We start from the raw sequence: 24,740 nt of genomic DNA on the forward strand, positions 1-24,740 counted from the left end.
AAAGCCCAGAGATAAATCCACACTCCTATGGGCACCTTATCTTTGATAAAGTAGGCAAGAATATACAATGGAGAAAAGACAAACACTTTAACAAGTGGTGCTGGGAAAACTGGTCTACCAAGTGTAAAAGAGTGAAACTAGAACACTTTCTAACACCATACACAAAAATAAACTCAAAATGGATTAAAGATCTAAAGGGAAGACCAGAAACTATAAAGCTGCTAGAGGAAAATATAAACAAAAAACTCTCTGACATAAATTGCAGCAGAATCCTCCATGACCCACCTCCCACAGTAATGGAAATAAAAGCAAAAATAAACAAATGGGACCTAATTAAACTTAAAAGGTTTGCACAACAAAGGAAACTATAAGAAAGGTAAAAAGACGTCCTTCAGAATGGGAGAAAAAATAGCAAATGAAGCAACTGACAAAGAATTAATATCAAAAATAAACAAGCAGTTCAATACCAGAGAAGTAAACAACCCAATTCAAAAATGGGCCAAAGAATATAACAGACATTTCTCCAAAGAAGACATACAGATGGCTAACACACATGAAAAGATTCTCAATAGCACTCTTTATCAGAGAAATGCAAATCAAAGCCACAATGAGGTACCATCTCACACTAGTCAGAATGGCTGCTATCGAATAGTCTACAAACAATAAATTCTGGAGAGGGTATGGAGAAAAGGGAACCCTCTTACACTGTTGGTGGGAATGCAAGCTAGTACAGTCACTATGGAGAACAGTGTGGAGATTCCTTAAAGAACTGGATATAGAACTGCCATATGACCCAGCAGTCCTACTGCTGGGCATACACACTGAGGAAACCAGAACTGAAAGAGACACGTGTATCCTAATGTTCATTGCAGCACTGTTTACAATAGCCGGGACATGGAAGCAACCTAAATGTCCATTGGCAGACAAATGGATAAGAAAACTGTGGTACTTATACACAGTGGAATATTACTCAGCTATTAAAAAGAACACATTTGAATCATTTCTAATGAGGTGGATGAAACTGGAGCCTATTATACAGTGTGAAGTAAGTCAGAAAAACACCAATACAGTATCAGTTCAATTAAGGCATATATGTGGAATTTAGAAAGATGGTAATGATGACCCTATATACGAGACAGCAAAAGAGACACAGATATAAAGAACAGACTTTTGGACTCTGTGGGAGAAGGTGAGGGTGAGGTGATTTGAAATAATAGCATTGAAACACGTATATTACCATTTGTGAAACAGATGACCAGTCCAAGTTTGGTGCATGAAACAGGGCAATCAAATCCAGTGTGCTGGGATGACCCATTGGGATGGGATTGGGAAGGAGGTGGGAGTGGTGTTCAGGATGAGGGACACACGTACACCCATGGCTGATTCATGTCAATGTATGGCAAAAACCACCACAATATTGTAAAGTAATTAGCCTCCAGTTAAAATAAGTAAATTAATTTTAAAAAACTCAATCAGGCTGTACTGGAAATTTCCAGAGAAATAAGCTTTGTTTTGGTAGTGTAAGAATAAAGCTCTCAACTTACCCTTTCAATCCTAATTAATCATAAAATGTGCTGTAGATGATTTTGCAACCCCCCAGTTAAGTGTGTGGGCATAATTCTGTCTCGGCCTTGATCATAATTCTGTCTTAGCAACTGAGTCTGAGAATCAATCTATGCTTCTGTACTAAAGATCTGCAGGTTATCAAGTAACAAAAATACAACATGCTCCTAGATTTAACAAAGTCATATAACTTCCAGTCTTGCAAAAGAATTTTGGGTATTACAATTCTATAGTCACTTTCCACAAACATCAACAAATTGATTATGACTTTAAAGATGTTGAAAAATCTGAGCTTTTATCATTCATTTCACAGAGAAAATAATAGCTCAACAACAGGTTATAGATGCTAAGCTATTGTTAGAGGTGATTACTTATCCAAATTACTGAACACTGTAAAAAAATGATATTTTCTCCTAAATTGGCTGTTGGAAATGAATCATTCATTTGTCTATATCCTTTTACCTGTTGCTTATTTTATTCTACAAAAGTCAACTTTCTAATAAGTATCATAAGCTATTTTAGTTGACTGTCCTCAGTTTGCTGTTACTAAGTCTGTTAAGCAAGCTCCCTGGCATAACTTTATTGTCAGCCCCAGGGAGTCAAATAGCAATGTCTTACTAATGAGTGAAAATAAGAAAACTTTTTCATAGCAGATGATTATCTCAGAATCCTTTATTAATGATAATTTAGTAAACTACTCCTATATTAGAAATAATAACTGGACTATTAAATGTAGTCCACTCTAAACAGAATAATGATGCAACAACTAAATGTGAAATGGTAGTTTAATAATAACAACATATATGGGTATATATATATATATTTAATATTAGTAATGTAAATTGATTCAGCATATATTCATTCAGTGGCTACCAGTTGCCAGGAAAAAGTGTTAGCACTGCCAACCCAGTATGAACAAAAGAGACAACACTTTCTGCTCTTATAGTCTTATATTTTAGTAGAAAAAGGCACACATTAAAGTAATAAAATATATACATGTCAGCAGGGAAGGCAAAGAGTGTACATTGATAGTCAGTGTTCTGTGACGGTTCTTTTAAATAGGCTGAGCAGGGAAGGACTCACTGAGTATAGACATGAAGGAGATGAGCGAACAAGTCATTTGGTTATTTATAGAATAACATCTGGGCTTCTAAGGTGGCACTAGTGGTAAAGAACCTGCCTGCCAGTGCGGGAGATGTAATAGCATTTAAAGCGGAGGAAGGAGCAAGAGTAAAAGCATCATGATTGGAGAATATTTGACATAATTGGGAAACATTAGCAGGAAGGTCAGGGTGGCTGGAGCAGAATGAATAGAGATGGCATATTAGGATAGTACTGATGGGCCAAATCACATAGGGGCTTACAGCTACTGTGACCATAATAATTATTTTACCTAGGATTCTCTTGGTTTATTCCTGGGGTTCCAGCATCCAACCCAATTTAGTATTAGCATAAGACTTTGGTATTTTTAATTTAAGTATGATTATTAATGGGTATGTTATATAATGGGTACATTATAATAAACTTCAGGGGTTTGCAATTTGCCTAATTTGTTCATCATGCTTATACTGTTATCCTCTAACAGGATGCAAGATGTCTAATGAACAGAGTTCATGAACACATCTAATGAACAGAGTTTTCATTTTGACTTATAATTATTTCATCTAAAAAGGCAGGGAAAAAACCTCTTTTCCTAATCCTTCCCACATAAAAGCAACAATTTCTTCAGAAATACAATATACATAGAATTCAAAGATAAAATTCAGTGTTCACTGGAAAACCTTGTTGACCGACTGGTATACTTGTTATGCTAGTCCATTATGCTGTGGCCTGTGTCTCTCATCTCCTTGTAAGATGAAAAGGGGAACAGATATAATAATCAGCATTGTCAGTGTAGAACTGAGAAATCATAGAATAGGTGGACATGAAATATATGTGAGGAAGAGAAGTTGAACAGTCTGCTCAATACGTTTAATGAGGTTTGAATACTCTTCCTAAGTGTCTTATTAAACAAATATATCATATATAAAAATTGTGTTGAGCCTTTCTGATTAAAATACTTTTATATAAAACATTTTTATTTTGCAATAATACTTTTCATCAAATATTTCTCAAAAAGGAAAATGCATATTAAGTGAAAAATTAAGGTCTGAATTTCTGTGTTTTAAAAAGTATTGATGATGAATACATCATTTGTATGAAATATTTACCAATCTATTCCATTTGTGATGGGAACCTTAGTGATATCACAGACCACATGGAAACCATAAACACAAATATGCTAAATAAGCATCAGTTTCTGTTTCAAATTAATAGTGAGTTCTCTGCTTGAAAGCAATCTTTTAAACTGAAGAAAATCTGTTTCCATATCACTCTTTTAAATATGGGGCTTCCCACATGGTGCTCATGGTAAAGAGCCCTCCTGCCAATTCAGGTAGATATAAGAGATGCAGGTTCAATCCCTGGGTAGGGAAGATGCCCATGTAGAGGGCATGGCAACCCTCTCCAGTATTCATTCTTGCCTGGAGAATCCCATGGACAGAGGAGCCTGGCAGACTGTAGTGCATAGGGTTGCACAGAATCAAACACAACTGAAGTGACTTAGCACATGTGCACATTTTTAAATATGATTTTTTCACTTAGACATAGTGTGACTTTTAAATTAATGTACATTTTTTATTTCAAACTTTCTTCTTTGTGGTATAAGTAAGAATGTTTATTAAAATTTTGGCTATACAAGTAAAAGAAAAACTTTTAAAACAGAAAGTGATGCCATTTTTACATCAGAGGCATCAGAATATTTTAAATAGAAAATTCATTTATTGCAATAATTATTTTAGTGCATTCAATTTGTGAACTCGCAATCAAGTTTTTGGAAGTTCATTTCAATGATGGAAAACACTGGACATCACTGATAATGTTATCATAGACTCAGTTAAAAAGTACAGCCCTGAAGATTCAATTATTTATTTTTGTGGTAATAATTTAAATAGACATCTTGGTAAACCGCATCATTATGACAAAAATGTTTTTTACTAAAGTAAGAAACATAGATAAAAATATATGCTTTGAATTGGTTGTGGCATGCACATGAATCATAATTGCTTTCAAAGACACTTTAACAGTCTTATGAATTACAATGAAAGCCTTAATTGTCAAGTTGTATGCGTAAGCACATGCTCACACACATTCACAAATTATTCAATCATTCTCTTACTGATTCTACAGACACTAAGGGATCTTTAGGGGGAAAAACTAAGACTCAAATCTTAGGTCACTGAGGTAATGAAGTCTTCAAAATCTCTATGGATAACACTATACTGGCTCGACTTTTTCAAAGTATGCCCTCCTTATCAATGTAAAACTGTAAAACTCAAGTTTAAGATAATCTGATATGGAGGCAATCAGCTTATAGAAATATACAATTTGATCTTATCTTTTTATTTTTCATAAAATTATTGTTCAAAATTGTTCATATGAAAAGCCAATTAAATGAAAAAATTTAAGTATATCAAGCTAATTAATATAATTGTGTTTTTATTGTAGATTTTATGATGATATCTATGAGCTACCTTAAATTTTCAGTGTTATGATTTATTTTAATAAATTTTATGTGTATATTATATATTGATTTATGTATGTATATATAATCTATATACACCTAAATTTGTCTATATTTTTGCATGTTTTTTAAAGAGGATTTCCAAATTTTCTAAACATCACATTCCAGAAAATCAGTATTCATCCTTAACCCTAATTTATCAATCAGAGGGCATGGCAAGTAAATTATCTCAATTTATTTTCATTACTCATGCCCTGATGAACATGTTGATATTCATACCCATCCTGACTTCCTTCCCTGTTCTCTCACTGAAGAGGCATCTCTCCTCATACATAACATATATTCAGCTTCTGTTCTGGGTGCCTGCTCCTCTTGCTTCTTTGATACTCTATTTATATCCACCTCATCTCATTGCTACATATTGAGCTATTACTATACTACTGGCTTTGTATTTCAAGTATGTAAGCTCTCTTAATATATAACTACTCTGCACAAAATAATATGAGTTAGTGTATGGAAGCATGTGTGAGGATTAAAGTGTTATAATCACAGATTAAACAGGAATGGTTAGAGGAGAGAGGTTCAAGAACAAAGGGGAAAACAGAATCACATCTCCTAGGTCATTCCAGAGTTGCAAAATGTGAGCAACAGGTTAACTTGAGGACACTTTCATTTTTAATTAGAACATCTTTGTACAAATGCATAGCTACTTACCTTCCCAACTCTGTATGCGTATATATAAATATATATATATATACATACATACATATATATATACACACACCCCTAAACCTAATAATAATCATATATATATATCATATATATAAAACCACATCTTCTTTATCCATTCATCTGTCAATGGACATTTAGGTTGCTTCCATTTCTTGGCTATTGCAAACAGTGATGCAATGAACATAAGGTTGCACGTATGTTTTTTTTTTTTTTAATTTTTTATTTTTTTTAAATTTTAAAATCTTTAATTCTTACATGCGTTCCCAAACATGAATCCCCCTCCCACCTCCCTCCCCACAACATCTCTCTGGGTCATCCCCATGCACCAGCCCCAAGCAAGCTGCACCCTACGTCAGACATGGACTGGCGATTCAATTCTTACATGACAGTATACATGTTAGAATTCCCATTCTCCCAAATCGTCCCACCCTCTCCCTCTCCCTCTGAGTCCAAAAGTCCGTTATACACATCTGTGTCTTTTTTCCTGTCTTGCATACAGGGTCGTCATTGCCATCTTCCTAAATTCCATATATATGTGTTAGTATACTGTATTGGTGTTTTTCTTTCTGGCTTACTTCACTCTGTATAATTGGCTCCAGTTTCACCCATCTCATCAGAACTGATTCAAATGAATTCTTTTTAATGGCTGAGTAATACTCCATTGTGTATATGTACCACAGCTTTCTTATCCATTCATCTGCTGATGGACATCTAGGTTGTTTCCATGTCCTGGCTATTATAAACAGTGCTGCGATGAACATTGGGGTACATGTGTCTCTTTCAATTCTGGTTTCCTCGGTGTGTATGCCCAGCAGTGGGATTGCTGGGTCATAAGGTAGTTCTATTTGCAATTTTTTAAGGAATCTCCACACTGTCCTCCATAGTGGCTGTACTAGTTTGCATTCCCACCAACAGTGTAGGAGGGTTCCCTTTTCTCCACACCCTCTCCAGCATTTATTGCTTGCAGATTTTTGGATCGCAGCCATTCTGACTGGTGTGAAGTGGTACCTCATTGTGGTTTTGATTTGCATTTCTCTAATAATGAGTGATGTTGACCATCTTTTCATGTGTTTGTTAGCCATCCGTATGTCTTCTTTGGAGAAATGTCTATTTAGTTCTTTGGCCCATTTTTTGATTGGGTCGTTTATTTTTCTAGAATTGAGCTGCAGAAGTTGCTTGTATATTTTTGAGATTAGTTGTTTGTCAGTTGTTTCATTTGCTATTATTTTCTCCCATTCAGAAGGCTGTCTTTTCACCTTGCTTATATTTTCCTTTGTTGTACAGAAGCTTTTAATTTTAATTAGATCCCATTTGTTTATTTTTGCTTTTATTTCCAGAATTCTGGGAGGTGGATCATAGAGGATCCTGCTGTGATTTATGTCTGAGAGTGTTTTGCCTATGTTCTCCTCTAGGAGTTTTATAGTTTCTGATCTTACATTTAGATCTTTAATCCAGTTTTCTTTGTATATATGCCCCAAAGTGGGATTGCTGGATCATACAGTAGCTCTGTTTTAAGTTTTTTAGGGAACCTATTCTCATTTCATGATTTTGATTGTCAAGTGTACATGGATTCCTTATGAATATTTTCTTGCATCTCAGATTTATCTCCCCATGTAGAATTATTTTACTAATTAGTCTACAATTCCATGCTAATGTCCCATTAGTTAAATTCAGTTCAGTTGCTCAGTCATGTCCGACTCTTTGCGACCCCATGGACTGCAGCACACCAGGCTTGCCTGTCCTTCACCAACTCCTGGAGCTTGCTCAAACTCAAGTTCATCAAGTCAGTGATGCCATCGAATCATTCAATCGTCTGTCGTCCCCTTCTCCTCCTGACTTCATCTCAAATTTTACATTTTATACATTTCATTCTCTCATTCTTTTCCAAACTTGCTCACTGACTATAACTTGATGAATGGAAAAAAAAAATCACTTTCCTATGCTTTTATTCTCCTCTCGCTGCTGCTGCTGCTGCTAAATTGCTTCAGTCGTGTCCGACTCTGTGCGACCCCATAGACGGCAGCAGGCTCCTCTTGCTAATCTGCATTAAATGCATTAACTTTTTTCAGAAAACATCCCATAGTGATATGAACTGGATATTTTCTTGTCTTCCTTCTCAATTAAGATACTTGATGGCAAGGACTCTACCTGCTTTTGAGTCTCTGGACTGTAACCTAGTTTCTGGTACACAGTTGTTGTTAATAAATGCATATTAAATAAGAGAATTGATGCAGGTCCTATATCATTCATAAATTTTTTTAGGTATATGGATTTTGGATTAAATGTATCCCTTTCTATAGATATAACTATTCTTTTGTATTTGATATTAGTCAAAGTAAAATTTTATTTTTATATATGTCTAGATTATTTCCTAATTTAGAATAACTTCTTACTTCACATTCTGAAGTCACTTGGTAGAATGATCTGATGCATATGAAATAAAATTCATCCTAATTATTAAAAACATTGGGATAACAGAATGGATTTGAGTAGCCTTGCCAAACAGCCCCAAACAAAGTAATCACTTTTACTGCTACATGTTAGGGGTTTAGACTGTTGTTTGTACCACAGTTTACAAGTCTGTGCTTTCCAGTTGAAAGTATTAAGAATTATCATGAGTTTTTTCAAGTTAACTTTGAAAAGACGGAGAAGGCAATGGCACCCCACTCCAGTACTCTTGCCTGGAAAATCCCATGGACAGAGGAGCCTGGTGAGCTGCAGTCCATGGGGTCGCGAAGAGTCGGGCATGACTGAGTGACTTCACTTTCACATTTCACTTTCATACACTGGAGAAGGAAATGGCAACCCACTCCAGTGTTCTTGCCTGGAGCATCCCAGGACGGGGGAGCCTCGTGGGCTGCCGTCTATGGGGTCACACAGAGTCGGACACGACTGAAGCGACTTAGCAGCAACAGCAGCAACTTTGAAAGATCAGGAAATATGTGTAATTTCTGGCTAAATTAAACCCCTTATCATAGTTTTCACTTCATTCTAAAATTGTTAGTCAGTTTTACCTGTGTTGTAGTTGTATGACTTACAAACTGAAAAATATTTTAATTACATTTAAAAATATATATTTTTAATATATAAAAATGCATAGTTCTTTTTCAGATGGGCTGCAACAGCGGTAATAATATCAATGATATCAAAGTATGTATAGACACAGTATGGGTATACTAAATCAAAGTGGAAGGTATTAAGAATTGGTTTTTTAGACCAAAAAGAAAATAGTTTCAAATCATAACAATATCACAGACCAAATATTTTTGCCTAATTTTAGCGAGACAGTTGTGAAACCATCTAATCTTATAAGTGTAAGAATAATATGTATCTCTGTATATGTAGGTATGAGGGCTTCCCTGATAGTTCAGTTGGTAAAGAGTCCACCTGCAATGCAGGAGACCCTGATTTGATTCCTGGGTTGGGAAGATCTGCTGGAGAAGGGAGGAATGAATATGAATTGAGCTGAATAATAAGAGTTAAATATCCTTGTTTCTGGCTCAAAATGTTTAAATCAAAATGTAGACCTTTTTAAAGGCAAACTCTTGAAGTAAACTATTTTAAACAAAGAGAAGGAAAAAATGAAAGTGAAAGCGAAAGTCCAGTCCATGGAATTCTCCAGGCCAGAATACTGGAGTGGGTAGCTTTTCCCTTCTCCAGGGGATCTTCCCAACCCAGGGATCAAACCCAGGTCTCCCACATTGTGAGCAGATTCTTTACCAGCTGAGCCACAAGGGGAGCCCAAGAATACTGGAGCGGGAAGCCTACCCCTTCTCCAGCAGATCTTTCTGACCCAGGAACAGAACCGGGGTCTCCTGCATCGCAGGTGGATTCTTTACCAACTGAGCTATCAGGGAAGCCCTTATTTTGGATCCTTAATACAAAGAAGTGAATATGTACAATGAAATGAGCATTCACTCTGGATCATTATGCTAACAATATTTATCAGTCTCACATTTATTTCCTATAAGTATCAGAGAATATAATTTTGCAACATATAATGTACAATATGTACATTTTAATAACCATATGTTTATTTATATTTATATGCTCAATCTGATATATAAAAATTATATACAAATGGCAGTATCACTTATTTTCTATCAATAATAAAATGTGAAATTGGAATTAAAAGAAATTCCTACATATTGTGCTTTAAAAAATCCGGTCATAAGACACTTTCCAAGATAATGGAATCAGTGCTGCAATTTTTCTTCTCTCTTAGCAAGTTTTTCTGGTGTGCTTTTTAGATATTGTTATCAGACACAAGTGAAAACTTCCTAATTTTTCTGTACCTGTTTTATTCTTATACGTACTTAAAGTGGAAAGTAGACTTCTGAATCTTAGATGAAATACTTTTACTTGCTTTTAGTGGCATTAACCATCTTGATCTTACTACTCACTTTTTTTTTTTTTTTAAGTGTGAAGGCATTAGACACAGAGTTACTTAACCCACACATTACATAGGCTCTTTCTCGAGTTTAGCTATCAGGGATAAATAAAAAATACTCTAGGAGAGTCAGTGCTATAATGAGGAACACTGAAAACGCAAGAATCATTGATTTGCTTTAAAAAGTGTCCCAATTTATTTTTAAAAAATTTCCATTAAATGGCAAAAAAATAAATTCAGGACCCATACATGATTATTTCATTGCAAAATGAAAAAAAAAAAAAAAAAAAAGAACCTACTGGTTCTTCAAGTGAAACGTTTACCTTCACAGATAAAACATATAGTCTACAGTACAAAAGTGTCCACAAAGGGGAATCTTTTCAAACACTCCTCATTCTCTCATCCTCCGCATCCTTGGTATGACTTAAGAAGTATGAGCCTCATAGCTGCTGGGTTTTGCAGCTTAATGAATGAAAAGTCAATTGTCATACAAAGTCTTCCACTTTGACTCTGCCAAGTCTCTTGCCTTTGTTTTCAGGCAGAGCTGTTTTCCTATGCAATTTCTGTCCCCATTGCCATAAGTAGGTCTCCCAGTAGTTTCTGCTGGGAGAGAGGACTTTCATCACTGTCCAGCTTTGCTCCTTTTTGTCGGAACATGATGGGTGAAGACGGTGGTAAAATAGAGGAGGGACAATCTGATTTATAAAATATATTTACTACTTTTCATAAAGAGAAAATTCTTGAATTAATAATATCTCTGGATTGTTGTTGCTGTTCAGTGCTCAGTAGTGTTTGACTCTTCGCGACCTGTTGGACTTCAGTGCACCAGGCTTCCTGGTCCTTCACGGTCTCCTGGAATTTGCTGAAACTCATGTCTATTGAATTGGTGATGCCATCCAACCATCTCATCCTCTGTGTCCCCTGTTCCACCTGCCTTCTATCTTTACCATCATCAGGGTCTTTTCCAATGGGTTGGCTATTCACATCAGGTGACCAAAGTTTTGGAGTTTCATCTTTAGCATCAGTCCTGCCAATGAATATTAAGGGTTGATTTCCTTTGGACTGATTGGTTTGATCTCATTGCTGTGTAAGTGACTCTCAAGAGTCTTCTCCAATACCATAGTTTGAAAGCATCAGTTCTCTGGTGCTCAGCCTTCTTTATGGTCCAATTCTCATATCCATACATGACTACTGGAATAGCCAAGCTTTGACTATATGGACCAAAGTAACATATCTGCTTTTTAATATGTTACCTAGGTTTATCATAGTTTTTCCAAGGATCAAGTTTCTTTTAATTTTATGGCTGCAGTCACCATCTGCAGTGATTTGGGATTCCAAGAAAATAAAGTCTGTCACTGTTTTCCTTGTATCCCCATCTATTTGCCATGAAGTGATGGGACTGGATACCTTGATCTTAGCTTTTTAAATGTTGAGATTTAAGCCAACTTTTTTACTTTCCTTTTTTCCTTTCAGCAAGAGGATCTTTAGTTCCTCTTTGTTTTCTGCCATTAAGAACGTGTCATCTGCATGTCTGAGGTTACTGATATTTCTCCCCTAATCTTGATTCCACCTTGAGCTTCATCTAGCCTGGCATTTCACAAGATGCACTCTACATAGAAGTTAAATAAGCAGGTTGACAATATACAGCCTTGACGTACTCCTTTCCCAATTTTGAACCAGTCCATTCTTCCATGTCCAGTTCTAACTGTTGTTTCTTGACCTGCATATAGGTTTCTCAGGAGGTAGGTAAGGTGGTCTGGTATTTCCATCTCTTTAAGAATTTTCCAGTTTGTTGTGATCTACACAGTCAAAGGCTTTCGCGTAGTTCATGAAACAGAAATACATGTTTTTCTGGAATTCCCTTCCTTTTTCTATGATCCAATAGATGTTGGCAATTTGATCTCTGGTTCCTCTGCTTATTCTAAATACAACTTGTACATTTGGAAGTTCTCGGTTCTTGAGGCCCAGATTGAAGGATTTTGAGCATTACCTTGTCAGCGTGTGAAATACGTGCAATTGTGTAGTAGTTTGATGTTCTTTCGTATTGACCTTCTTTGGGAGTGGAATGAAAACTGACCTTTTCCAGTTGCGACCACTGCTGAGTTTTCCAGAGTTGCTGCATATTGAGTGAAGCAGTTTAACAGTATTATATTTCAGGATGTAAAATAGCTCAACTAGAACGACACCTCCACTAGCTTTGTTCTTAGTAATACTTCCTCAGGCTCACTTCACTTCACACTCTAGGATGTCTGATTCTAGGTGAATGACCACACCATCCTGGTTATCTGCATCATTAAGACCTTTTTTGTACAATTCTCCTGTATATTCTCTTCTTAATCTCTTTTGCTTCTGTTAAGTCCATACTCTTTTTATCCATTATCATGCCCATCTTGCATGAAATATTCTCTTGGTATCTGTAATTTTCTTGAAGAGATTTCTAGTCTTTCCCTTTCTATTGTTTTCCTCTATTTCTCCTCATTTTCCACTTGAGAAGGTTTTCTTATCTCTTTTTGCTATTCTTTGGAAGTCTGCATTGAGATGGGCATATTGTTCCTTTTCTCCTTTGCCTTTCACTTTTATTTTCTCAGCTATTTGTAAGGTCTCCTCAGACAACCATTTTGCCTTTTTGCATTTCTTTCGGGGGCATGATTTGATCACCACCTCCTGTACCATGTTACAAACCTCCATCCATAGTTTTTCAGGCACACTTTAAGATCTAATCATTTGAATCTATTAGTCACTTCCACTGTATAATCATACGGATTTGATTTAGGTCATACCTGAATGGACTAGTGGTTTTCCCTACTTTCTTCAAATTTATCTGAATTTTGAAATAAAGAGTTCATGATCTGAACCACAGTCAGCTCCTGGTCTTGTTTTTGCTGTCTGTATAGAGCTTCTCCATCTTAGGCTGCAAAGAAGATAATCAGTCTGATAATGGCATTGACCATCTGGTGATGTCCATGTGTAGAGTCGTACCTTGTGTTGGAAGAGGGTATTTGTTACGAGCAGTGCATTCTCTTGGCGAAATTGTTATCCTTTGCCCTGCTTCATTTTGTACTCCAAGGCCAAACTTGCCTCTTTCTCCAGGTATGTCTTGACTTCCTACTTTTGCATTCCAGTACCCTATGATGAAAAGGACAACTTTTTTGGGTGTTAGTTCTAGAAGGTCTTGTAGGTCTTCATAGAACCATTCAACTTTAGTTTCTTCGACATTAGTGTTTGGCACATAGACTTGAATTACTTTGATATTGAATGGTTTGTCTTTTGTTTTTGAGATTGCATCCATGTACTGCATTTTGTACTCTTTTGTTTACTATGAGGGCTACCTCATTTCTTCTAAGGGATTCTTGTCCAAAGTAGTAGATATAATGGTCATCTGAGTTAAATTCACACATTCCCGTCCATTTTAGTTCACTGATTTCTAAAAGGTTGATGTTCACTCTTGTCATCTCCTGTCTGACCACTGTCAGTTTACCTTGATTCATGGACCTAACTTTCCAGGTTTCTATGCAGTATTGCTCTTTACAGCATCAGACTTTAGTTTCACCACCAGACACATCCACAACTGGGTGTCATTTCCACTTTGGCTCAGCCTCTTCATTCCTTCTGGAATTATTTCTGTGCTCTTCTCCAGTGGCATATTGTACCTCTGCCAAGCTGGAGGGTTCCTCTTTCAGTGTCCTATCTTTTTGCCTTTTCATTCTGTCCATGGGGTTCTCACGGCAAAAATGCTAAGTGGTTTGCCACTCCATTCTCCAATGCACCACGTTTTGTCAGAGCTCTCCAACATGACCTGTCTGTCTTGGGTATCTCTACAGAGCATGGCTTATAATACAATTACATTTATATACATCCTTTGTTTATTCCACAAAACAGGCAAATAAAGCAGGGGGTATTAATTCCATTTTAAAGATACAAAACTGAAGCTCTCCTAAAGCTACTATTCAAGGCCCTGGAGAAGGGAATTAAACCCACTCGAGTATTTTTTCCTGAAGAATCCCATGGACAGAGGAGACTGGCAGGCTACAGTCCCTGGGATCACAAAGAGTCAGATATGACTGAGAGACTAACACACACATGGTATTCAAGGAATGAATGAAGTAAGTAATGAATTAATCTCTAGGGAAAAGTGCATGGATGGAGTAGAATAAGAAGTTAAGAGAGAGACGTCAGTTTTTCAATCCATTTAGCAATCAGTTTACAGAGAGTAAGCTGATTTTACAGTCACACACAGTTTATTGTTTGGGGGTAGGGTCTTGCAGAAGAATCAAAGATGACCATTTTAAAAGAAAACAAGAATGAATAACTGATGAAACACCACCATGGAATAGAAGAGCAATGGTGAGTCATATGGGTGATTAGGCTTTTACTTGAAACAGTTATGGTAAACATTTCAGATACTGGCATACTTGAAAAGCTTTTAGAGACTTTAATGATAAGATCTTTGAAAATGTAGGAGACAGACAAATTAATACAGAAATGTAGTTGGTATAAACTAATTTAGGAAGAATTAAAAAATATTGCCTCTTTCAATAATTATTAAAGGAATTATAATATTTAATACCTCTTAATTAAAACAATCAAAGGCTCACCAGAAATTGAGTAGTTGCACGTGCTAACAATTTTAATATACAGATACTCCAAAATAAGGGCATATTCTGCAAGGGGTTTTAGGAGATGGAATAATTTGATAAAAAATTAGAGGTGGTATGAAGAAAAATATATTAAATCTGTTGTGTCCATGAATATACATGAAAAGTTGTAAATAAAATGTTAGCAAACCAAACCCAATTCTCTATAAAAATGTTAATAAATAGTGTCAATTTGAGCACATGAAAGTATAGTAAGAATGGTTTAGTGATACATAAATATGTAAATGTATACTCCCACATTACCAGTTAAATGAATCATATCAGTATTTCACAAGGTACAGAGAATATTATCATTGAATTATAATATAAATTCTTTCTATATGAAGAAAATTTTATTAACCTCATCTAAGATGTTACTCAGAAAAGAAGAAGAAAATGCCTACAACAGACATCATCCTAAATGGGGAAATTCTCAAAGTATTCCATTTAATTTCAGGAACAAGCTATGTATTATCTAATTCAGCAAATTATTGAAGCCAGCCATGGGCAGCACAATAAGACAGAGAGAGAAATAACAATTATAAGGATTGAAGATCAGTAACAGTACCACATGATACAGTTGTTTAAATAAAAATCCAAATAAGTCTACAAATAAAATATAGGCAATAGAAAAAATGAAGAATAACGTGGCTGTTTATAAGATCAATAAAGAAAAATCAAATGTGTTTTACATGCCAGCAACAGAAACATTAATGAACAATTTAAAAGTTTAAGATACTAACACAAACTATAAACCATCTAAGAATAAATGTAACAAAGACTTGCAAGCAAAAATTTTAAAAATTTAAGGATGTTAAAAGAGTAATCAAAACATCCTATATCCATGGATGAGGAAATAAATAACATCATACATAGGCTTCATGTAACTCCAATTTTTTAAAAATAATGATTTTTGTGTCTTTTATGGAATATGAGAAATTAAATTCAATATGTAGATAGAAAAGCAAAAGAGAAATAATAGCTAAAATTTTTCATGCTCATTGAAATATTGACTAACTATAAAGCTGTACTATTATAATAGTGTGGTACGGTGCAGAGATGGACACATTCATGAATTACCAATACAGTATTGTAAAGTAAAAGAAAAAAAAATTAAAAAATTAAAAAAAATTAAAAATAGAATAGAGTCTAAAAGAAAAATACCCACATATGGAAATTTGACTCATGATGGATCGGCGTGATATTACATTGAGTTATCCAAAACATGAAAAGATGGATTTACGGATGGAAATTGTTTCACAATTCTTAAAGGAAGGAAGACAGGAAGTGAAAAAGGGAGAAATGGAGAAAGAGAAAGAGGGAGGGTAGAGGACAAAGAAAGGTAGTGAAGAAGGGAAAAGAAAGGGATCCCTTTTTGACACAACCAGTGTAGAATGCTGTGAATATTTTATGTATAATATATATTCTCTTCTATGTTAATACTTCATACCCTCCTCTCTCACATCACCACAGACAATTTCTTTGTCAAAAATAAAACTGAAAATTTAAGAGAGTAAATGTGTTCTCTTCTGACCACTGAGGAAACAACTATTTTGTTACACAAAACAAGCTCCAAGTGCTAGCCGTTTATCATAAGATGGATAACCTTCAGTACATTAAAACTAAAATCTTGTTTGTTAAAATACTCATTTAGGAAAGTAAAAGAAGAAACTTACATCCTGGAGGAAGTATTTGCAGAAAACCACAAACTAAAAAAACAAAGAAAAAAATCCTTCAGAGGATTAAAACTTAAAAAAAGTGAAGAATTTTTACAAATCAGCAAGAAATAAGGAGTAAACATGGGGAAGACATTGCACATATGAGGCAACACATGAAATTTTTAAAAAAGTGACATTAAAGTATTAGAGCAGATGGGCTCAGCATACTTTTTCTAATATTCCTGATAAGTACATGCATTGCTATAACTACTATAGGATACCAATTGGTAATATCTTGTCAAACTGCAAGAGTGATCACCGTCCATGTGCATTAGAAACTATTTCTGAAAATGGATTTTTATAAGAATATAAAATACTCCAAATATTCAATGGCATGGATTTTAAAAACCATGATCACACAAATGGTATTGAACACAGCAGTCGGTATAAAATAACTTCAACTACTCATGGATGGAAATTCAGCTACTACATGGAGGAATCTTAATAACAATGCTGTGAAGAACAGGCAGAATACAAACAATGCGTTGTTTATGGCATGTACATGATAACCTGAAATTCAGAATAATGCCCACCTTTGTTAACAAGGGAGGAGGGTCCTATGGGGAAGGAACACAGAAGGATATGTAAGTTATTAGAAATGTTCTGCTCTCTGGGGTGGACAGCTGGTACATTGTATTGCTTACATAATCTAAGTAAACTAACCCAGTGATAATCTGGAAGAAAATTTTGCAATGTGTCTAACAAAAGGTAAATATCCACAATATAATACACAACAAAGTACAGGACAATTTTGTGCTCTAAATATCTGTGCTTCCTGTTACTATGTAGTGGTGGTTCAGTTGATTTGTTTATATTACTGTTATATTTACACATTTTGTATTACATTATCCAAAATTTTAATGACGCTAATTTGAATGAAAATATTACTAATCATGTCTAGTGTTTTTAAGAATAAAATACAACTCATGGGAAAGAGGTACAATGCTTTGATGATGCAGTTCACAAAGGAGGTAACAGGTCTGTGAGCCTACAAAAATATGTTCAACAACTAGTAAACAGGGGAATCTGATTTAACAATAATAGCACCATGGTTTTTTTTTTTTTTTTTTTTACTTATTGAAGATTATATCATAAAGTTGTTTATAAGTAGTGTTTTGAAGTTTCAAGTAAATGGACACGTACATTTTCTATAGTAGGAACCATCCAGAGGGTAATGTGTTTTTGAAATGGAATATTTCCCTTCTAGAAGATTAGCTTTCAAAACTGATACACTTGTTCAAATAAATGTATCCAAACAATGTTAACTATAATACCTGTTATTTTGTGGCAGTGAAACACTAAAAATACTTTAAAGTACATGAAATGACAGTATTTTTAATCATAGAATGTTATATTGTGTTGATCGCTCTGTCGTGTCCGACTCCTTGTGACCCCCATGGACTGTAACCCGCCAGGCTCCTCTGTCCATGGAATTCTTCAGGCAAGAATACTGGAGCTGGGTTGTCATTCCCTTCTCCAGGGGATCTTCCCTACACAGAGATTGATCCTGTGTCTCCTTCACTGCAGGCAGATTCTTTACTATCCGAGCCACCGGGGAAGCCCCAGTGTGATAAAATTGACGTGTACGTTTATATATGTAATCTTAAAGAAAATTTTCCTAGATGACTGCATATAGTCTTCCCTTGATATCCACAGGTGACTGGTTCCAGGACTCTCCAGATAGCAAAATCCACAGGAGCTCTGAGTCCCTTACATAAAGAGGCATTTGTTGGCATACACTTAAATGAACTTTAGGTTATTTATAATACCTAATAAAATGGAAATGCTATGTATATAGTTGTAAAATACAATATACCTGCTTTGTAATAAGTTGTGATTCACCAAATTCAAGCTTCACTTTTTGAAACTTCCTGGATTTTATTTTTAAAGATTTTCAATTCCTGGTTGGTTAAATCTGCAGATGCAGAACCTACAGATAGGAAGAGCCAGTTGTATTATATTGTTACCACCAGGGTTAGAAAATTGAAGAGACATTTTCAGATATTCTGTCCTGTTTCAATTTTTTTCAAGAAAATAGGCATGTATGATTGTATAACTAGATGCATTATTTGTCTTTGTAGTTTTCCCCAAGGTAGGTTGCATTAATAAGCATGCTACATGCGGTAGCAGAAGTGGTGAGCATTATCACAACCAACCCAGACATTTTTGTGTATTCCTGGGTGGTAAACACTGACACGGAGGTCAAAAGAGAGGAGGAAGCCTGGCTTCTATTCACAGATTCAAAGTCAACAGGAAAACCTGAAAACAGTTGGCTAAAACCTCAGATACAGCCTGGTCAATTTCTCCCAGTAAGGGAGAAGGCAGAAAATTCTCAAAGACATTTTTTACTGAGCTATTAGTTACATTTATATAATTGTTCAAGAGAGAATTGTTGGTAAATAAAAATTAGTAAATAAAACAAGGTTGTATACATATGTCTAGATAATCTGTATAGTCTAGGTAAACTGCATATCACATATGGGACTGTACCTTAATGAAAATTATTATAATTTATTAAGAGTTGTTAAAAGAAAATATATTATGGAATATAGAAATTATAGTGATAACATTTAAATTAAGACATGTTGATACTTCTATTTTAGAATTTCATTGTAGATAAGGGTTTACTATTTTTCAACAAAACCTAAATCTTTCATTAGATGAAATGCTAAATATATAAAAATAAAAATGTCCTAACTTTGAAATATCAATCATATGCTGTAACATGCTTATTTTTCAGGTTAAACTTTTTCCGTGATGTTCCTGATTTCAGAGTGTTAGCCTGCGGTGGAGATGGAACTGTAGGGTGGATTTTGGACTGCATAGGTAATGAAGACATGTATTTAATGTGGCTTGGGCCAGAGTGGAAACCTTAAATTCTGTGTATTTCATTTGTTTATTTAACACATCCATATCTTTGTTAAATAAAATACACAGTGATAACAGACATCTGGAATGTTGATGGCTTAATTTATTCTGTATTTCAGATTTTTAACCATCAAAATAATTTACAAATAACTAGAAATGCTTGTTTTCTCATTCATTTTTTTCATGGAATTTAATAAACCTGCTTCCTTGGTGGCCCAGCTGGTAAAGAATCCACTTGCAATGCAGGAGACCTGGGTTCAATCCCTGAGTTGGGAAGATCCCCTGGAGAAGGGAACAGCTACCCACTCCAGTATTCTGGCCTGGAGAATTCCATGGACTGTCTAGTCCATGGGGTTGCAAAGTGTTGGACACGACTGAATGACTTTCACAGATACTTCCAGATCTGTACTGACCAATTCTTTGTTAAAAAATAGATCCTTTCTTAAAAAGGAAAGACCTGATTCAAAAGAAGTTTTACTATCTATATGTATTGAAGCAAAGTTTTATTCAATCAATGCAGTTGAGAATATTCAAACTTTTCATACCCTCAAAAATATTCAGATTAAAGATGAACATATTGTCAACACCCGTTTGGTAAACACCTAACAATTTTACTCTACTAACTTTTTTTTTTTAATTTTGAAAAGAAAAGGGAAAATTGTATTCTTTGACCCTCCAATAAACAATGTCAGTAGTATTGATATTTTAAGGAAAAAACCAGAGTTCAAGAATGACCAAAATTAAGGAGTCCTTTGAACAGTGTCTGAGGGCTTGTAAGAATTTTAGTGAAAACAGTAGGAATTATTGGTTTTCATTAGTCCCTAAAATCTAAGCCTTCGGTAGTATACTGTGGCACATCCCTACATATCTATTCCTTACCCATTTTTACCCACATATGCTTACTCTGAGGGGCGGAGAAGGGAGAAAAATAAAGTAATATATGTTTGTGAGATGTCTTCAGTGACTCAAACAAAAGCATGTGGAATTTCAGTTATATGATCTTTTCTGAACCCAAACACTATGTTATATTAACTTGAATCTCAAACAAAACCTGGTAATGTCTTCTGTTGTTGACTCTGACCCAGAGCAACACAACCATTGTTAGCATTTCACTAACTTTTAGAATTCAACTGTTTTCAAAATATATTTTTTCTTAAAGTATACCTAGACTTGATGTTGCCAAAGGACCTTTCTAAGGAGCCTACTTTTACACTTTAGCGATAACCTTGTGTTGCATATACCTGCACCCTTGAGAATTTCAACTGAGTGAAGTCAAACGTGCTACAATTTTTAACTAAATTAACATATTTAAAAGTCTTTCCTCACATATAAGTCTTAAAAATTCCTGTCAGCCTGTGAATTATGATATTTACTTGTTTTATAAATTTCTACAAATGCATATGTTAATCATAATTTATAATTGTATATATCTATAAAATGTGACTTTTTCTAAGTACCCTGTACAATGCCTTCCATGCCAAGCTGTGTTTTTTTTTTTTTAATTGTTGTTCAGTCAGTGATCATTTCATTTTTATTTTTATTTTTCAATTATACAGAAAAGGCTAATGTAGTCAAGCATCCTCCAGTGGCTATTCTGCCCCTCGGGACCGGCAATGATCTAGCAAGATGCCTGCGATGGGGAGGAGGTAAATAGAAATGACAAACCAACAACAACAACAAAAATCTTAAAAACAGTAATATACTGCAGAGCGCCCTCTTTCAATAAAAGCAATTTAGCGTTTCTTCACTGCATGACAGCTTTCATGTGCTTTTAGCAAATGTAATTGCTGTCAGACATGTAATATAATTTTGATTAACAGTCTGGGGTAATGAAACAAACGGTGGACCAAGAGTTAGACTGTGATTGCTAATTATACACTAGATGAGAGGACAAGTGTCTAACTTTATCTGGTTTTGGGGTTTCCAACTGAGGAAATGAGGTAAGCAGGGGTTAAATTTAAAATAATGCTCATATTTTTAATCTCTGACTTGTGTGAAAGAATCACAAACAAAGGAAAAATGTTGAAAGGTGAAAGGAAATCTTGTCCAGGAATGAGTACAAGATGTAACCAATTTTCTGAGACTCACTTTGCACTGTGTGGTATGTTCTGCACTTGGAATAGACAGTTAACAATAGAAAGAACACAAGATCTGCTTTATAAAGGGCCTTAAATTCTAGTGGAATAGGAAGTCATATGTAAATTGTGAGACTTCTTACTGACAAGCAAGATACTAATCAGCATAATGAATGACCTTACTTAGGAACTGACAAGCTAAAATAGGGCAAACTTGAGGGGTAATGGTGCTTTAGTCACTAAGTCCTGTCCCACTCTTGTGACCCCATGGACCGTAGCTCACCAGGTTACTCTGTCCGTGGGATTCCCAAGCAAGAATACTGGAGTGGCTGGCCATTTCCTTCTCCAGGGGATCTTCTCAACCCAGGAATCAAACCCAGGTCTCCTGCACTGCAGGCAGATTCTTTAGGTCTGAGCTAAGAGAGAAGCCCCAAATAAGTTCAATCGCTCAGTCCTGTCTGACTTTTTGCGACGCCATGGACTGCAGTACAGCCAGGCTTCCCTGTCCATCACCAACTACTGGAGCCTACTCAAACTCATGTCTGACGCGTCAGTGATGCATCCAACCATCTCATCCCCTTCTCCTGCCTTCAATGTTTCCCAGCATCAGGATCTTTTCAAATAAGTGAGCTCTTCACATCAGATGGCCAATGTATTGGAGTTTCAGCTTCAGCATCAGTCCTTCCAATGAATATTCAGGACAGTTTCCTTTAGGATGGACAGGTTGGATCTCTTTGCAGTTCAAGGGACTCTCAAGAGTCTTCTCCAACACCACAGTTCAAAAGCATCAATTCTTTGGCACTCAGCTTTCTTTATAGTCCAATTCTCACATCCATACCTGACTAATGGAAAAATAATAGCTTTGACTAGATGGACCTTTGCTGGCAAAGTAATATCTCTGCTTTTTAATATGCTGTCTACATTGATCATGGCTTTTCTTCCAAGGAGTTCAGTTCAGTTCAGTTCAGTCGCTCAGTCGTGTCCGACTCTTTGCGACCCCATGAATCGCAGCATGCCAGGCCTCCCTGTTCATCACCATCTCCCGGAGTTCACTCAGACTCATGTCCATCGAGTCCGTGATGCCATCCAGCCATCTCATCCTCGGTTGTCCCTTTCTCCTCCTGCCCCCAATCCCTCCCAGCATCAGAATCTTTTCCAATGAGTCAACTCTTTGCATGAGGTGGCCAAAGTACTAGAGTTTCAGCTTCAGCATCATTTCCTCCAAAGAAATCCCAGGGTTGATCTCCTTCAGAATGGACTCATTGGATCTCCTTGCAGTCCAAGGGACTCTCAAGAGTCTTCTCCAACACCACAGTTCAAAAGCATCAATTCTTTGGCGCTCAGCCTTCTTCACAGTCCAACTCTCACATCCATACATGACCACAGGAAAAACCATAGCCTTGACTAGACGGACCTTAGTCGGCAAAGTAATGTCCCTGCTTTTGAATATGCTATCTAGGTTGGTCATAACTTTTCTTCCAAGGAGTAAGCATCTTTTAAATTTCATGGCTGCAGTCACAAGCGTCTTTTAATTTAATGGCTGCAGTAACTATCTGCAGTGATTTTTGAGCCCCAAAAGATAAAGTCTCTCACTGTTTCCATTGTTTTCCCATCTATTTGCCATGAAGTGATGGGACCGGATGCCACGATCTTAGTTTTCTGAATGTTGAGTTTTAAGCCAACTTTTTCACACTCCTCTTTCACTGTAATCAGGAGACTCTTTAGTTCTTCTTTGCTTTCTGCCATAATGGTGGTGTCATCTGCGTATGTGAGGTTATTGCTATTTCTCCCAGAAATCTTGATTCCAGTTTGTGCTTCATCCAGCCCTGCATTTTGCATGATTCGCTCTGCATGTAAATTAAAGAAGCAGGGTGACAATATATAGACTAAACGTACTCCTTTCCTGATTTGGAACTAGTCTGTTCTTCCATGTCGAACCCAGGTATCCTGCATTGCAGGCAGGTTCTTTACCATCTGAGCTAAGAGAAAAGCCCCAAATAGGGAGTACTGTAATAGGTGGATAATGACAGAGCCATATAGTATTGAAGGTGGACTTTACAGGCAGAAGAAACATCAGGTTTAAAGCCCTAGAGATAGGAAGTCACTTGACATACTGAAGGAACTCAGAAATGGAATACTGTAGATGGAACAGATGAGAAAATGGAGAATATTTCAAGATGAAATCTTAAAATAATTTGAAATATCATTAATAGGCTAAACTTACCTAAAGATATCAAAGAAAAGAAAACCATATTTGCTAAGAAGCAAGAACTGAATCCTAAATATTTTTAGCATCTAAACCCAGTGAAGTTTGAAAAGTGTCTACTAAGACAGTGTGAATCAGAAACCCTTGGGGAGCTTGTTAAAGATACAGTGGACTGACCTCACCTCATATATGTTGAATTGGAATCTCTTGGGATGAAACTGCACAGGTGATTTCCTTTTTAAGCAAACTCCTTAAGAAACTTGCTGCTGCTGCTGCTAAGTCGCTTCAGTTGTGTCCGACTCTGTGCGACCCCATAGACAGCCTCCTACCAGGCTCCTCCATCCATGGGATTCTCCAGGCAAGAGTACTGGAGTGGGGTGCCATTGCCTTCTCCGAAGTAACTTGATTCACAGAAAAATTTGAGAACAATTGTTCCATTTGTTCCTGGATAACTTATGGACTCTATGACGTGTATATGTATTTGTGTAAATGACACAATTTGAAACCAAGTTAAAAACATGGCATATGATATATTTGTGATTTTCATTAAGGATATAACAATAAAAGAATATTATAAAATGATGTGTTAAATTGTATAGAATCTAAAGATAGATAGATAGAAAGAATGAACCATTGCTTATGAGATGCTCATATATTCCAGTGTTAATATTTGCATATTGATTAAAAAGAAGAGATGCATTCATGTGGCTTCTTATATATTCTTCTCAAAAGTATTTTTGGTATTTGAAAATTAATAACTTTATTCAGTTCTAAACTGGCAAATGACTTAAATCTCAAAATTGAGTATAGAAGTTCCAGAGTATCCTCTAATTTTTTCCTTATAAAACAGTTTTAAAGATATTATTATCAGTGGACAGAGACAGGTGGATTATAGTATTTGTTAGAGTGTATATTGATGATGAACTCTTTGTATCTAGTATATGTTGGCACTGTTCAAGGTGCTAAATAGTGAATGAAAAATAAAGGGCTTT

The 24,740-nt window shown here is 35.7% G+C and overlaps 1 protein-coding gene across 8 annotated transcripts in view; it reads left to right on the top strand.

The window, feature by feature from the left end:
- Positions 1–24,740, top strand: part of DGKB (diacylglycerol kinase beta) — an 876,578-nt gene that overhangs the window by 348,901 nt on the left and 502,937 nt on the right. For all 8 annotated transcript variants that reach the window (XM_018047359.1, XM_005678984.3, XM_005678985.3 and 5 more), the window contains 2 exons: positions 19,340–19,425; positions 21,024–21,113. In XM_018047359.1, the coding sequence (XP_017902848.1) occupies positions 19,340–19,425; positions 21,024–21,113 (176 nt within the window). The remainder of the gene's footprint in view (positions 1–19,339; positions 19,426–21,023; positions 21,114–24,740) is intronic.

This window comes from Capra hircus, chromosome 4 (assembly GCF_001704415.2).
Source record: "Capra hircus breed San Clemente chromosome 4, ASM170441v1, whole genome shotgun sequence".
In the NCBI taxonomy this organism is placed as follows: domain Eukaryota; kingdom Metazoa; phylum Chordata; class Mammalia; order Artiodactyla; family Bovidae; genus Capra; species Capra hircus.